This window comes from Chlorocebus sabaeus, chromosome 20 (assembly GCF_047675955.1).
Source record: "Chlorocebus sabaeus isolate Y175 chromosome 20, mChlSab1.0.hap1, whole genome shotgun sequence".
In the NCBI taxonomy this organism is placed as follows: domain Eukaryota; kingdom Metazoa; phylum Chordata; class Mammalia; order Primates; family Cercopithecidae; genus Chlorocebus; species Chlorocebus sabaeus.
Genome location: NC_132923.1, coordinates 11,430,465 through 11,446,098, shown reverse-complemented (window position 1 = coordinate 11,446,098; position 15,634 = coordinate 11,430,465). Strand labels below are relative to the sequence as shown.

The window sequence follows — 15,634 nt, the reverse complement described above, 5'->3', positions numbered from 1 at the left end:
ACCACAGGTGCCCATCACGTCTCCCTTGCCAATGCTCTGTTGTGTTGTTAGTTAACTTTTTGTCTGCTTTATCTATTATCTTTCAATTTAGAGTGTAATCTTCTCGAGCAGGCACTGTGGTCATCTGCTTCTTCGTACCTGCCTTTATACAGAACATTGCTTGGTGCCATTCACATAGTAGCCCTTGTTAATATTTGCCAAGTGAATGAATTTCTACTCACAACTATCCCTGTGGGGTTAAGAGCTGGAGAAGACTCGAACAATCACTTCCAAATTGGTCAAATTTGAAAGAGAGAGGTTTGTAGAGTTGTCCTTGGTTTCCTAGTGAGATGGGTTAGGTAGAAAACTATTAAATCACAGGTAGTTGGCCGTTGTTCAGGGGACTTGGACAAGGGAGTAGGTCCAAGAGAGAAAAAGGATGTTTTTCAGGGTCAGCTCTGTAGCGTGTTTGAAACTGACTTTCTGCACTGCTGTTCATTCTTTTTTCATAACTGGGTGTGGGGAGGGGCGGGATCTACTTTTTACAACTCAGCCATGCAGCAGAATGAGTGGAATTTTCCAGATGGTTCCTCTCGATGACTGTTGGCATAATGGCAGTTTTTCCCCCTGGGAGCCATTGGGCTGCAACCCCTGAAGCCTAGACAGCAGTTTCAGCAGGTCAGATTGTGGGATCCGTGTGTTTTTGTTGGCACAAAGAGCCATGTGGGATTTCAAGCCATAAATACTATTTTTATTTTCCTCATACAGCTCCCTACTAAATGCTTTGAGCAATGAGGCCAAAGTGAGGAAGGTGTCATAACCCTTCCCCTAAACACACATACACATCCATCCCAAATACAGTGACTCAGATCATTCCCTGGCACTGGGTGCCTTTCTGAATGAGAGTCTGGGGTAATTTGCTGGGAATAACACATTGCTTCAGAATTGTTGTGAATCTACATACCCACTGTGAAGAGGAGTTGATGCTTCCTTTCTCCTACACTGAGAGCCTCCCTCCTCCTGGGATAGTTGTGTTTTTGTTTTCAGGTAAAAGAGGCTTAGAGTGTGAAAGTTTGCTATAGATTTCAGGACATGTGAGCGCATAATAATATCTCCCTCTTATAATTTTCCCTGTTCATTTGTGAGTTGACCACTAATCTTCCTAATACCCAGTAAACACAGTTGCCCAGGAGGCAGGTAAGCCAAAGGGGTGAATCTGGACTGACACAAATTCTCATGGATGTGAGATTGCCTTTCTGTGGTGGGCCAGTTTGTTGTTTTCTGGACTCTGTATCTATTACAGATGTTATCTTCCAGAGCCTCCTTTCCTTAGAGCCACAACTTCTTTAACTTCCAGGTTGGAAGACTTTGCGTAGGATTGGAATTGTCACTGTGGTAGAATCAGTCGCTGGTGTGCAAAGGTTGGAAAATGTTAGAACTTTATTTCACCGAGTCCCTTGCGGTTAGGAATTTGTTGTGGTTGAGGCATCTGCACCTGATTGAGACTTGGATATGAGAGCCCAGCCATATGTGGAAAGAGGGAGGGTGATGGGATGTGAGTTTGCTTGTGCAGACTGTGCCATGGTGGTGTGGTTCTGGAGCAGCCAGCTATGGCGATGGCTCCTCATTCAGCAGGCAGCTTCCTGAGCCAGCAGCTCCTTGGCGGCCCAGTTCTGTAGCATGGGTTTGGAAGTCATTCCTGGAGTCAATCCAGAGTCACTTCCTTTAACTTATCAACTCCCCTCCTTCATTAATACTCTTGTAATAAACCCCTCTTTGTAAACTTGCTGATACAATGCTTCAGCTGCAAAGCTATCATTTGTTTTACATTGTTCATTTGTTGGGCCGGGCGCGGTGGCTCAAGCCTGTAATCCCAGCACTTTGGGAGGCCGAGACGGGCGGATCACGAGGTCAGGAGATCGAGACCATCCTGGCGAACACGGTGAAACCCCGTCTCTACTAAAAATACAAAAGACTAGCCGGGCGAGGTGGCGGGCGCCTGTAGTCCCAGCTACTCCGGAGGCTGAGGCAGGAGAATGGCGTAAACCCGGGAGGCGGAGCTTGCAGTGAGCTGAGATCCGGCCACTGCACTCCAGCCTGGGCGACAGAGCCAGACTCTGTCTCAAAAAAAAAAAAAAAAAAAAACATTGTTCATTTGTTGACGGAGATAAAATCGTTGGAATGTTTTCCTTGACTTTGTTTTATTATGGATTTCTTTCTACCAAGCTAGTTTTGAACTATCCTGTTCTCTTTGCATGCTTTTCCTTGTCACTATCAATTACCTTATATTGCACTTTTTCCCAGAGTGAGATGGAAGTTTTTCCCAGAGTTATATTGACGTGTCCAGTCATAAAAGTAAATATTCCAGGCCTGGTGCAGTGGCTCACGCTTGTAATCTCAGCACTTTGGGAGGCCGAGGCGGGTGGATCACAAGGTCAGGAGATCGAGACCATCCTGGCTAACATGGGGAAACCCCGTCTCTACTAAAAATACAAAAAATTAGCTGGGCATGGTGGCAGGCGCCTGTATTTCCAGCTACTCGGGAGGCTGAGGCAGGAGAATGGTGTGAACCCGGGAAGGCAGAGTTTGCAGTGAGCTGAGATCACACCACTGCACTCCAGCCTGGGAAACAGAGAGCAGGACTCCGTCTCCAAAAAAAAAAAAAAAAAAAAGTAAATATTCCATCTTCTTTGACCTATTTAATTTACTTGGAACAATGCTATGTGCCAATTCATGGAAGTCATGTATCACTTCTCCATAAAAGCATACAGTACTGTGTTATTCGTAAGCATATAGCATGTGATGCACATACACCCTGTGCCTAACAGGCACAAAAAAAGGGCTAGGAGAAACATTTTGCATTGTCTGTCAAGACATTAGTACTGACACTTCATTTTCAAAAAAAATGCACTGCCCCGTATATAAGTCATGCCTACCGTATTTCCTGACATCTGAGAGTTGACTTAATAGATACTAATGTGATGTTATTACCAAGGTGTCAAGCTACACCCTCTCCTCGATTGGTTCTCCTAGTTTTGCCTTAGGTTTGCTGACACTTTGCTATGAAAAACGGATTCAGACATTGCAGGCATGCAAAGTCCTGGCTAGAAAAGCACTGATTTAACTGGGCAAAACTATGCCCAGTAATTATAAACTTAGAACATATTCCTGTAGAGCCTTCTCCCAATCCTTCAAATAGACACAGCTACAAGGGTAGAACAATTAGAGAAGTCAGACTCCAATCCTGAATGAAGAGTGTTTTCTCATTTTGCCAGTTCTGTGAGAAAAGCTCTACTGTGTGCTGGCAAGCTGCCTCTTGGGGAACAAGCATTTCTGAGGGAGCAGCAAACATTCTGTCTCAAATTCGGAACTAAAAAAGAACTTTATTTATTGAGGGCAAGGGGATGCAAACAATACAAAAATCAAAAGCTTATCTGGTATTTAACTTTCCTTTCTCAGCTTGTCAAATGGGAGTTAGATTTTATTTTTACATTTGCTAAGGGTCCTGATCTGCTCATGAAATCCTTCTATGGGGGAAGCTGTGGGGCAGATTCCTCAAGCGACCCTTTGGGACAACTCTTGCAGGGGAGGAGGGAATTGCGCGTTTCTGCCTACTTCTTTCCCTTCTGCTTCATGTGTACTACAAAATAGTCATTGCATGCAATGGTGAGGCCCGCAATTAGGGAAAAGAAGCTCTGGAAGCCCACTTTGCCATCTCTGCACTGGTCCAGGTCCTTCATTATTTTGTCCACGGCCAGAGGGTCTTTTTGATTCTGAAAAACAAAGAACAAAGGCAAGAAATATCGAAGGTTGTAATGATGAGCTTATTTGATTTGTACTGCTGAGAACCGTGTACATACCTCCCAATTACTTGAGCTCTTGTTTTAGGTCATAAGCAACCTTTGGAGGTCATCTAAATGTATTTTTCTTTTTTTGCCTTGAGGGAGCATTTCAGAAATTTCATAGTTAGATTCTGCCTAAGAACCACCCTAAGTTCCTCATTTTGTGGTTTAAACTTACATTCTCTTATTAAAATTTTATTCCCAATAGCATGGTCAAATCCCTTGCAAAGGAAACTCCTTATGAAAAGATATTTTGGATTTAGGGAGTGAGTTTTCGATCACTGTCCTATGGATTTTAAAGAAGTGCTAATGATGCCATGGATTGTTTTAGGTTTGGAGAAGACAGCTCTCATTCTTCTTGGCACAGCTGAGGCCAAGCTAGTGTGGCTTCATATTGTATTAGCCACGTCATGCTGAGTGAACCACTTAGTGGGCCTTTGTGTATCAACGATGAATTGAGGAGGTTGGACTATAATGTTTCTAGAATTCTTCCATTCTTTGAATTGGTAAGTCTATGCCATCCTATACTCTTCACCAGATGTTGTAGATCGGACCAGTTTCAAAAAGAGTATGTGTGATGGAGTCTTAAACTCCCCATGGCTCTCAGTGCCTGGTAAGAATGTGTGGGACAGAGATGGGAAGGCAAGATCCCCTTTGATTTTATCTTGCTTCCATGGTGATTGGCTTCATCACTCGTTTTTGTAGTGATGCTGGTCAGAAGTGGTAAGCTGTGGTTTTTTCCTGTAGGGTCCATGCCATCAACCAGAGAGAGAAATATGGCCTGTTTAGGTAAAGGATTTATGAATTCTGATGACTATATTCATGAGTGAGGGAAATGATACACAGTGTTTCAAGTGTGCACTAGATGTTTCTAAATAGCACTCGGAAATTCCTAAAAGTATAGCAGCAGCATTTCCCACATAAGCACTGCAAACTCCTACTCTAGCTAAATCTGCTCTATGCAGCTCTTGGTGGGTTTCAGCTAATTCTGGCCTCACCCTCAGCTTCCTGGCTGTGGTCAGAATGAGTGCAATCTGGATGACATAAGGGGTCTACTTTAGAAACAAAATGCTCTGTTAATGCAGTGAGTGTAGGTGTTTCCGGAATTATGACTCTGTGCCTGGAATAAATCACCCTGCCATGTTTAGTGCTCCACACTACATATACCCTTTATGTGTCTCATGCCACAAAACCTTTAGGAAGAAAGGGTCTGCGTCTTATGTGATACTCACTTGGGATTCTAACAACACTCTTAACAAGTGTTTAGCATACTGAGAATGCCTTTGTCCATAGGACGGGCAGGCTTACAATGAGCACATTTTGTCCTTGCGTCTTAAATGCTTGTCTTGACTGATCATAGAAAGTGAAAGTGACCTTGCAGATAATTATGTCCAGCCTTCTCCAATTTTACAGGGGAGGAAACTGAAGACTAGAGAGCTGAAGCAACTTGCCCGTTGTTAGTTAAGGCAGAGCCAGATCTTCTAACTCCTGGTCTGGGGCTACATCACAGGACTCTACAAAAGCAGAGGACCTGCATATTCCAGCTCATTCTGGGATAGCATTAGGTAATAACTCTCTGAGAGAGCAGTTAGGCTATTTATATCTGCTTATTTAACTGATATTGATGCTATGTGAATTATAGTATACTAAAAAGCCTCGTGTTTATTGATTGCAGGAGTCAGGGGCTTGACTAATGTGCTATTTACGAGGCAGATGACAAGAGGCACGACCTAACCTTTTACCGTATCTCCTCTCACCCTTTAGAGGTTAATACATTACTCAACACCAAGCACAGAAACAATCCTTTCAGGTGACTACAATTTTGGTAGGGAAAGAAGGGCTTGCATTTCAGCCTACTATTTTGTCATGCAGTGTTTCACCTTCAGTTGAATTCAACAGCCATCTCTCAAGAACCTGGAACATAAAAGGACAACTGTGCCTTGTGGCCCCATGTCCTGAGTCATGTATCTGAGCTAATGGCAGAGTCCTCTTCTCGGTCTTCGTGCATCTCTCAGTCTGTCAAAGGTGAGACATAAACTCAAACTGCTCCTGTGCTGTCAGAGCATTATTACGTGAAAAGCAGTTATTTCTGGAGTGATATGTGCCTCTTATTCAGTAGATGACTGACACTGCTCCTTTCAGTATTAGAAAAAGAAAAAACAATCCCTTTATCTGAAGAGATTTAAGAAGTGAGATTCAAGTTGCTCAAAATGGAATGTGACCAGGATGTGGCATCTCCACCACCAGGTTTTTGGACCTGAAGATAGTCATTTTCTGGTTGACTACTCTTTTGTGAAAAGCTTTCTTTCTCCCAACTCTATCCCCAACATCATCACAACAGACACAGATAACCAGATGGGATTTTCCAACAAACAGCTCACATTGTAGTTATTTGTATGTAGTCTTATTTCACTTGTAGACTGTAAGCTCCTTGAAGGTTGGCGCTGTGTCTTCATTACTTTCTATTTCCCCAACGGTATCTTACAAATAGCAGGTACTCAATATTATTTAATAAATGAATGAATGACCTCATTCATTCATTCCTTCCTTCAGGTGACTACATTCATTCATTCACTAGTGGTGACCTCCACAGGGAAGGGATGGAAACAAGAAGGAAAAGGAACCAAGGCCTAGAAGCACTGACTTTTATGTCTGGTTCTTTGTAAGCCTTTCAACACTTACTTCCAAAAATCCAGGGAACTCCTTTTCCATGAGTACTCTCAGGTCCTCCTTTGTTAAGTAGCCTTTATCCCCCGCGAATTTGTGAAATGTAAACATCATGGTTTCCATGGCGTGCTCCATTTGAGACGGCATTTTGGTGTGGTCTGTTGAAGCCTATTAAAGGATGTAAAGAAACAGGGTCTACATTAACTTCTTTTGGCAGACTTTATGAATTTATTTTTTTTTTAAATTGAAAGATAATATTGTATGTATTTAACGTGTACAACATGATGTTTTGAGGTATATATACATTGTGGGATGACTGAATCTAGCTAATTAACATATGCATTACCTCACATAGTTAGCACTTTTGTGGTGAGAACACTTAGCCACTCTAATTATTTGTCAAGAATACAATACATTGTTATTAACTACAGTCACATTGTTGTACAGTAGATCTCTTAAACTTATTCTTCCTAACTGAAATTTTGTATCTTTTGACTAACATTGCCTCAACATCACTCCAGTGCAATCACCCCAGCCCACTCTATTCTTCAGTTCTATGAAATTCAGTGTTTAAGATTCCACATGAGTGAGATCATCTGGTAATTGTCTTTCTGTGCTTGGCTTATTTCACTAAGCATACTGTCCTCCAGGTTCATCTAGGTGGGTTTACATTAACTTTTAAGCCATATGTATTGCCAACCTTTTTAGGATAATTGGAATGATGGAGATGAGATCATTCATCTGATCCTCTCCAGCTTTAAAATTCAGTGAATGAATCTAAGAGCCAGACCACCCCAGTCTGGGTCTCTTGTTGGTAGAAATAGACACCTCAGGTACTGGTGCTGTAAATAAAGGGGTTTATCTAACTCCAGCTAATTTGCATAAATAACCTAATAAAGAACAGAAACTCTAATCATTTAGAAAAGCAAGATCAGTGTTCCTCTTTTTTTTTTTTTTTTGAGATGGAGTTTCGCTCTTGTTGCCCAGGCTGGAGTGCAGTGGTGTGATCTTGGCTCACTGCAACCTCCGCCTCCCAGGTTCAAGCGATTCTCCTGCCTCAGCCTCCCAGGTAGCTGGGATTACAGGCGCCCGCCACTACGCCTGGCTAATTTTTTGTATTTTTAGTAGAGATGGGGTTTTGCCATGTTGGGCAGGCTGGTCTCAAACTCTGACCTCAGGTGATCTGCCCACGTTGGCCTCCCAAAGTGCTGGGATTACAGGCGTGAGCCATTGCGCCCAGCCCAGTGTTCCTCTTTTTAACTGACAAAGCACCTACTGAAAGAACAGATAGTTCATAATTTCTCTTGGCACTAGTAAATGGGATCTTAGATATGGCTGATACTAACAATACACACAGTCAAGCCTGGTGAATATGAAAACTTCAACCTTCTAAGCTTAACATGGTAACTTGGTTCAGTCTGATTCTAGGGTTTAGAAATCTGCTTACAAATGAATTTATCTGCTGGGTATAAATGTATTCTTTACTAAAGTTCTGAACTTGTTATTTATTGCAATAAAGACAGTTGCATCTCTGGCAGTAAAATGCAGTTGCTCTACCCAAATAAAAAACTACTCAAAGTCCATTGTCTAGTTCACTTGAGAAGCAACAAGTAATACTATAACCTAACTCATTTGAGGGTCTTCTATGTTTTTAGTGACACTAGACAGATGAGCTGCTCTCACAGTCTGGGGTACACTGGGAGAGCAAGAGCTTTCATCATGAAGCATTTATAAGAAAGGAAAGGAAACATGTCAGATCATTACATTCAGGTATAATGAACTAGGGGTATATGTCTCATCAAGACCCAGTATGTGGTACTTAATAGAACCTCAGTGAATTTTGGCTTAATTGGAAGGAATCATTTGGCCAGAGCAGATAAGCTTTGGCTAATATCATCTAAAATCACCACTGGATAGGAAACAGGTGAACACAAATGGAGACTGTAATATAGCACTAAAAAATAAAAATAAATAAATCACAAGAATATGCTTTGAGTTTAGATTGAAGGGCTGGCAGATTCCTCTGCTGAAGAACTCTAACAGGAACCTGAGACATAATTTGGTCTGGTTCCTGTCTCTGAGAGATGCCTATTCAACACTGATTCTCAAATGCTTTCTTTTACAGAGGAGAAGGTGGAGTTGGTAAACATGAGGATTGAGCAATTAACACTTAAGAATTGTAAATTCTACCCATTAATCTCCAGAAAAGTATGGGAACCAGCAGGCCAAAGAATGCTATAAATCAGAATCTGGCATGAGTCATCTGAAAGGCAGTTAGTTATCTTGGAGAGAGCTGCAAATTAATGCTTCAGGGTCTGCTGTGAGATGAATTCCGGGGGAACCACACCCTTTTCCTTCTCTTCTGACACAGTTCAGATCTGGCTCATCCCCCATCCCTCATATGGGCTTCAGATGGCAGTGGGCTTACAGAGAGTCTGCCTTGCCTAGATTGGTACTCCAAGTCCAGCAATTTAAGAGAACTGAACTGGGCGAGTCACCTCTGGGAGAAGGACATGGGATCTCACCCCAGTTCTTAAATAACTCAGGAAAGGAGTCAGACACCACAGAGGTTTAAAAATAACTGTGCTCAAGTTCAGAGCAGCAGAGCACTTCAGGATCAATTCCCAAAGATCCCGGAAATTGGAACTGGGTGGGGTACCTAGTTTACCTTTTTCAGATGACAGGGCAGAAGGAAAGTGCAGAATTAAGAAAGGGAATGCAGCAGGGTAAGGACCTCTAAATTTTAAAAAGGCGAAGTTAGGAGCTCCTAAGAAATACAAGTTGTCAGTTGAGGAAATCCTGGCCACCCTTGAGTATCTTCTTCAAGAGAGCAAGTGAGTGCTCAGGTCTGAAGTCACTCAGTCCCATGTCTCTCTTGCCCACAGCCATTACGAAGTGATGGAGCTTCCCTCTCTGAAGTTACATCCTTCTTCCACTGGGTCCTCCCCTCCCCTCCTCCCCCAGCGGTTTTATTCAGTGGATGGATTGTGAATACTGCAGCCAGCTGACTCCCTATGTGTCCAGTAGACCTTCTGCAGTAAGGAAGCAGAGCAGGGGCTAGCCAGGAGGTGAAAATAGCATTGAAAACCAGGAGAGAAGAAGCCTTTGTCTCCTCAGTAACCAGTGCCCCAAAGGGCACTGACCAGGGCCACAGCAAGGAACTCTGTTTTGAAGGAGCTGCACACTGGCTTTAAAATAAGACAAAGGAAAGGGGGAAATGTTGTGATTAAAACTGTTCTCTTGGCTAGAGGATGAATCATGACTGCAGCCAACAGTTACCCGATTGAGTCAGCCCTGCCTGGCCCTCCGTTCTTGGGTAGGGCTTGCCTGGGCAGGGCTGTCTGCAACACTGACTGTTAGCCGCTAAAACTGAAGCTCTTCAAGGACTTCAATCTGGCATTTCCACCCTCACCTAGCCACCTTGCAAGCTCTATTCCTGGGCAGATGTGGGCTTCCTGCATCCTGGTTAGATACACTTTGACAGGAGGCTCGGGGCTGGGGTTGAGAGGCAGCAGTGTCCTTTCTATTCCCAATAACTTACTCTTGTACCTGAAACATTCAATTCCATTTAATTGTTTACTCGTCTGACTGAGATTTAAGCTTCTCTTGATCAAGAACTACCAATTATTCTGCTTTTATTCATGGAGCACTATATAACTGTTATGTGCATAAATGAACAACACGATCCCTTGGGCAGTAGCTGAGGTACAGGTGTCATTACCCAGGACTAGGCTGAAAGCCCTTGTAGCTCAGAGCTCAGGAGGACAATGTGAGAGCTGGGAAGGGCCAGGAAAGGGGCCCCAAAAGTGTTTAACTATGAACGGAACAGCAGAGTACACAGGAGTGCACATTCCATATGCAAAAGGAAAAATACGTGTCCTGCTAAACAGGTCTAGTCAGAATGACATGACTGTGCTCCTTCTCTTCTAACACTTGCTGTTTTCTCATGTTTCATTCATCCTGTCTTCTACTTTATGCTTTTCTAGTGCTGCTGTCTTACTGCTGAGCTCCACAGGATATAACAGCCTTGCTGTCCACTCACCTTTTATTGAATTATTCTATTCTGATGCCTATACATGCCCTCTACACGTTTGCCTGAGCAACAGGTCTTAGGAAGGGAGGCTGAGACATCTTTCTCTACAGTTTTCTCTACAGAAAACATTTCTGGACTTCACAAATGTAGTTACCATAGGAGGAATTCAATTTTCCATTTTTGGTTCTCCTACCCTGAGCACCTACTTTGAATGTCCCAGACATGGTGTTAGACATGAGGGTGTTCACACACACATGCACCCACGCACACATACAAAGCTCTCCATGGTGCTTGCCTTTGAGGAGCTCAGCAGCTAACAGAATATTATTAAAGCATTTGGCCTGAATTCTAGTTATTTGTGTTTCTGTTTCTTTCCTCCCTAGATTGCAGGTTTTCTGAGCAGGGTCCCAGTAGCCAGTGCCCCAGCCCTCATAGAGCCTGCTCAATGAATTGTTAAGAAATTGATAATAATGTATTTTGGTTTTCCTGGGAGTAGCAGGGAAGCAGGAGTCCTCCTCAGAAAAGTATCTGCTCCTGAACAATCTCAAATGTTTGCTTTGGACTTATGCCCAGATCCTGGCTGCAGTTTCAAAGAGGACACTTCTGAAGAGTGAGTCGGACTCACTCTTTGCTCCTCTGTATCTTGTCCATACCCTAGTTTTCTTACAGCCCACCCAGAAAATAAACGGCAGAGCATCAGTAAAAACAAACATCTGTTATTTAAAATGTTTGAGGTTTCCTTCCTTTCGCTTTAGAAATTTTGGATTTTTAAAAATTGAACCCAGAAGGCATTCCTGAATTTGATCTCTGAAGGAAATTCAGGAAAAATGAGTTGAAGCAATGGATCTGGATCCAGCCTGTCTCTCTCACCTCTCACCAAATAAAACTTGCCCACTAAAGAACTGGGCAGCAAAGTAAAGTTTCAGATGCAATTCAATAGGAAGAAAGATCTTGGAAGAAACCTCCTCCAATCTAACCGAGTACATCAATTTTTCCTTAAAGAATGCTCAGGCATCATCTTGATCACCAACATAGCTATTGTCACAACTGCTGTTAAATCCTTTGGTAGGATGGGTGGTACATATTTAGTAAAGGGATAGAAAGTGCTGAAAATTGTTTAAAAGAAGTAAATTCTCTTTTTGCTTTTGATGTGAGATTCCTAAATTTGTTAAGTCCCCAGAAAAATGAGAAACTTAAGATGTTAAAATTTTAGTCCAGCTTTCTCAGCACTTTGAGTGCTAATTTATACATTATAACCCTGAAAGAATTCCATTGTTTCTCTCAACTTTATGCTTTAAAAGACTGGACTGTGTCCAAGGGTATACCAAGTGGGTTGTGCTCTACAAAAGTCACATTTTTTGAACTGTCAGTAGAAAGCAGGGAGGCACACAGTCTCAGCTCCACCCAGCTCAGGCCTGACCTCACTGGAGTGGCTGCTTAGGAGGCTGGCCAGAGGCCAGCACACTAGAGGAAAGGGGCCTATCTGATATGCCTGAGAAAAGCTAGGAAGAGCATCACCTAGAAAGCAGGGTGAGACCCAAAAATTGCTTCATGCCCAGTAGACCAAAAAAACTGGAAGAACCGAAATAAGAAACTCCAAATGGTGGATCAAGGGCCACAGTGAAGAAACTACCCTCTGGCTGTGAAGGAACAAATACACCATTTGCAAGGGATGATTAAACAGAAACTGGATAGGAATCTGTGGGGGCAGGGCTGATTAAGAAACTTCCAATAAGTTATATGAACTCATTCCCACTCCAACCCCTGGCATTATCTTTTGCAATTTGCTGCAACATGTTGGAGGCAAAGATCACTGACTGGATGTTTCCATGAGCCTGGCCTCACCTAAAACACACAACATAAAACTTCACTCCTGGAGACTGAAACTCAAGCTTCTGGGGAAAAATATCCGCAACAACTGCAAACCTCTTAACCCGAAAGGCTACCTCCCAAGTAAGGCTGACGCAGGCTGCCAGGCGCATACTGGCCGATAACGAAAAGCGGTCTCGCCAAGGCCCTACAGATCTAATTATCTGCCCTCACCCGCAATTCAGTCAAGAAACCTCTCCTGCAGACTGGCGGCCAGTCCAGGTGTGACTCACTTCCTCTTGGAAAATGCCCTCTGAGATGGCACAGTTCTCCTTTTCCTTCAGGGAGTGTTCTGTCCAAATCATCCACCGAGAGTATCTGCAACCGGCCACACCCACATGGTCTCACAGCTGAGTCACAGGCCTCAGACCACTAGGAGAATCCTGGAGCCCTTTGTGCTAACCACGCCCTGCAGAAGCTCTCGCAGGGACAGAACCGGGTGGGGGCGGAAGGCGGGGTGGGCTTAATGCATCCCAGAATCTGGCTTAGGGCTCCCCTGTGCGGGCCTGGCTTGGAGCGCTCTGCATTCCACCCCCAGCCAAAAAGGCAGAACTCCTGGTTTCACTTAGGCAGAGCTGGACTAAGGCTGGACAGGGCAGCAGTGTCCACAGCTAGGGGCAGCGCCATTCCTTCGGCCAAAGCACAGGTGGTGAACCAAGTACCAATGGCACGTCTGTCTGTCTCACTGCGCCGGGCCAAATTAATCTATGATTGGAAGATCCTTCATCAAGCCTGCTCTTCCTCCATCTCTTTCTGGTTCCACTTATTAAGATAGCAGGGGAACCCTTTCAGTAGAGAAACCACGTCACACAGGGCCCTCTCCCACACATCCCAGTCAAACTGCTTTAGAAAGAAAACAAGTGGACCTCCCTCCCTCAGCAGGAAGACCCTTCCCGTCGAGCAGACAACAGGAAGCCCCAACCTGAAACGCCTGTTTGGCCGAGGGACTAAGGGGTACGGAAGGGACGCCCCCAGCTGCCTACTTGTCCTACCCGCGCCTGGTTGGGCCGTCCAGCCGGGGCGACGTACGAACATACAGACCCGGCCTGCGGGCGGAACCCACCAAGAAACACGCCAGCCAGGGCAGGGGCGTGCAGGAGGGGTTCGGTAACCCGAGAGACGAGTGGAAAGCAGGAAAGGTGGGAGTAAAGCAAGGCAAACATAAAGGGAGGAGGGAAGAGGTTCAGGGGCTGCAACACCACGGTCCCCTCCTAATGAACAAGTGTCCCCTCCTCCGGTCCGGGTGGCTCTGGGGGTGGCCGCGCCCGGGCCGGGAAGGGGCGCTGCTGGCCTCGTCTGGGTGTGGCCCGGAGCACTAAGCAGTGGATTCCCCACCAGCCGCTCCCCACCCAGCCCCGCGGTGCCCGGGACGCCCAGCGAAGCCGGGTGCGGGGGTTTCCCCGGGCAGCAGGTCCGGGGCTGGGGACTACTCAGGAGGGGAGCGTGGGCCGCGCGGAGCTCACCTTGGCCGAGGCGCGGCGGACGCTGGGCGAGCTGGACGCGGGGCGGCGAGGCGAGCGCGGCGGGCTGTGCGCCTTCCTTAGTACGTGCGGCGGGTGGGGAGAGGGAGGTGGCGCGGGAGCGGGTGGAGCCTGGCGGGCGTTCAGCAGGGCGCTCCCCAGTCCTGTCTCCTCCCCCTCTTCCTGCCCCCTACTCCCCCAACCCCGGGCGCGCGGCCCACACCCTGCCCTCGCTACCGGACCAGCCTCGCTGAGGCCTCGCCCGCCCCAGACAGAGGGTTCTTGTAAACTTCTCTTCAGTAGAAACGGTCCTGCTCTCGAATGTTTCAGGGCATCCCCACCCTGGGCCTGCCCTTCCTCTCGGGTTTGGTTTTAGAAAGTGTAGAAATCAAAGAACCCGGCAGTCCTGCGGGTGGGGCACGCTGGCGCAGAACCAGAGGTAACCGGCTCTGTGGGCACCGAGTCTAGAACTTACTTGCTGGATGACCCTGCAGGGAGTGGCACGTGGAGTCCTATCAACCTCAGAGGCACTATCGGATTAGCCCTAGGAGGTCCCTCCGGGGGTCTCGGCGGCCTGCACCCGTGGAGGGGCGGCACCTCCCCAGAAGCCGGGCTCCCCGCCCCGCCGGCCCGCGAGGTGCCTCAGGGAGGGTGCGGTTTGGCCTGTCAGCGCCCAGAGCGTCACAAACCTTTTGTTGAACAGGGGATTTACCCCTCTTTATGTGGCTTCACTTGATCAATAGTTCAGTTTCACTGTGGCTAATAGTGTTAAAAACTGGCCTGGTGCGGTGGCTCACGCCTGTAATCCCAGCACTTTGGGAGGCCGAGGCGGGCGGATCACCTCAGGTCAGGAGTTCAAGACCAGCATGGCCAGCATGGTGAAACCTTGTCTCTACTGATAAAAAAAATTAGCCGAGAGTGGTGGTGCGCGCCACCAGGAGACTGAGGCATGAGAATCGCTTGAACCCGTGAGACAGAGGTTGCAGTGAGCCGAGATCGCACCACTGCACTCCAGTCTGGGCGACAGAGTGAGACTCTGTCTCAAAAAAAAAGTTAAAAACTAAGTTTCCAAGGCATTATGCTGTGGTCCTTAAAAGTCCTTTAGAATAATTTTCTGGAATAAATTTAGAGAAAATCTAAGTGTTTCCTAGGAGATACTTACCAACTCCTCGCCCCTCCCCCTCACCCCCTTTTATTTTAATTGTCACTTAGGGTTAAATACAAACTACTAGCAGCTGTTGGTGGAAAAGAGCCCAGTGCCAAACTCTGGGGTTTTCCTTTGTTCCCACGGGAGGCCTTGGGAGGAATGAGTGATCCCAAAGGAATGAGCAGACTTGGGGAATCCTCCAAGTGCCACCTCTGACTAATCTTGGCTGTTGCCAGGAAAACCCAACTTGGATTTCAGCTATTACTTTCCCTGCAATCCTGGTGCTGACTATTCAAGGGGACAGCTCTTCGAGATCTTCCTGTATACAGTACTTCCCAGTCCCCGGGTCACAGTCACCAGTGGAGGAAATCTTGAATCCCTTTTGTTGCAGGGATTGCAGTGCGACTGGGTTTAGAATGGGAGTGCATGGGTTTGCATACCCCTACTCATCTAATTTCTTCATCTGGTCCACAGATCTTAGGAGTGCTTTAGTGTGTGTGGTAGGCCTGGGAATTCAGGGATTTCTTCCTTTGAAGAGTTCCAAGTATTGGGAGTTAGATAAGCAAACAATTAAAATCCACTGTGCTCAGTGAATGGTAGAGGATACTATGGATACTAGGAGAACACTGAGGAGGGG

At 45.8% G+C, this 15,634-nt stretch overlaps 1 protein-coding gene across 3 annotated transcripts; it reads right to left on the bottom strand.

Moving 5' to 3' along the window:
- Positions 1–3,342: 3,342 nt before the first annotated feature.
- On the bottom strand, positions 3,343–14,120 carry S100A10 (S100 calcium binding protein A10). Of its 3 annotated transcripts, none has more exons than XM_007977149.3 (3): positions 13,854–14,120; positions 6,504–6,656; positions 3,343–3,752 (listed from the first exon to the last, which is right to left on the bottom strand). In XM_007977149.3, the coding sequence occupies exons 2-3, from the start codon at positions 6,633–6,635 to the stop codon at positions 3,591–3,593; spliced, it is 294 nt and encodes a 97-aa protein (XP_007975340.1). In that variant the 5' UTR covers positions 6,636–6,656; positions 13,854–14,120; the 3' UTR covers positions 3,343–3,590. The 3 variants fall into 3 exon arrangements, with proteins under 3 accessions (XP_007975340.1, XP_007975339.2, XP_037853862.1); XM_007977148.3 differs by lacking the exon at positions 13,854–14,120 and adding an exon at positions 12,624–12,749; XM_037997934.2 differs by lacking the exon at positions 13,854–14,120 and adding an exon at positions 12,565–12,682.
- Between the last annotated feature and the right edge of the window lie 1,514 nt (positions 14,121–15,634).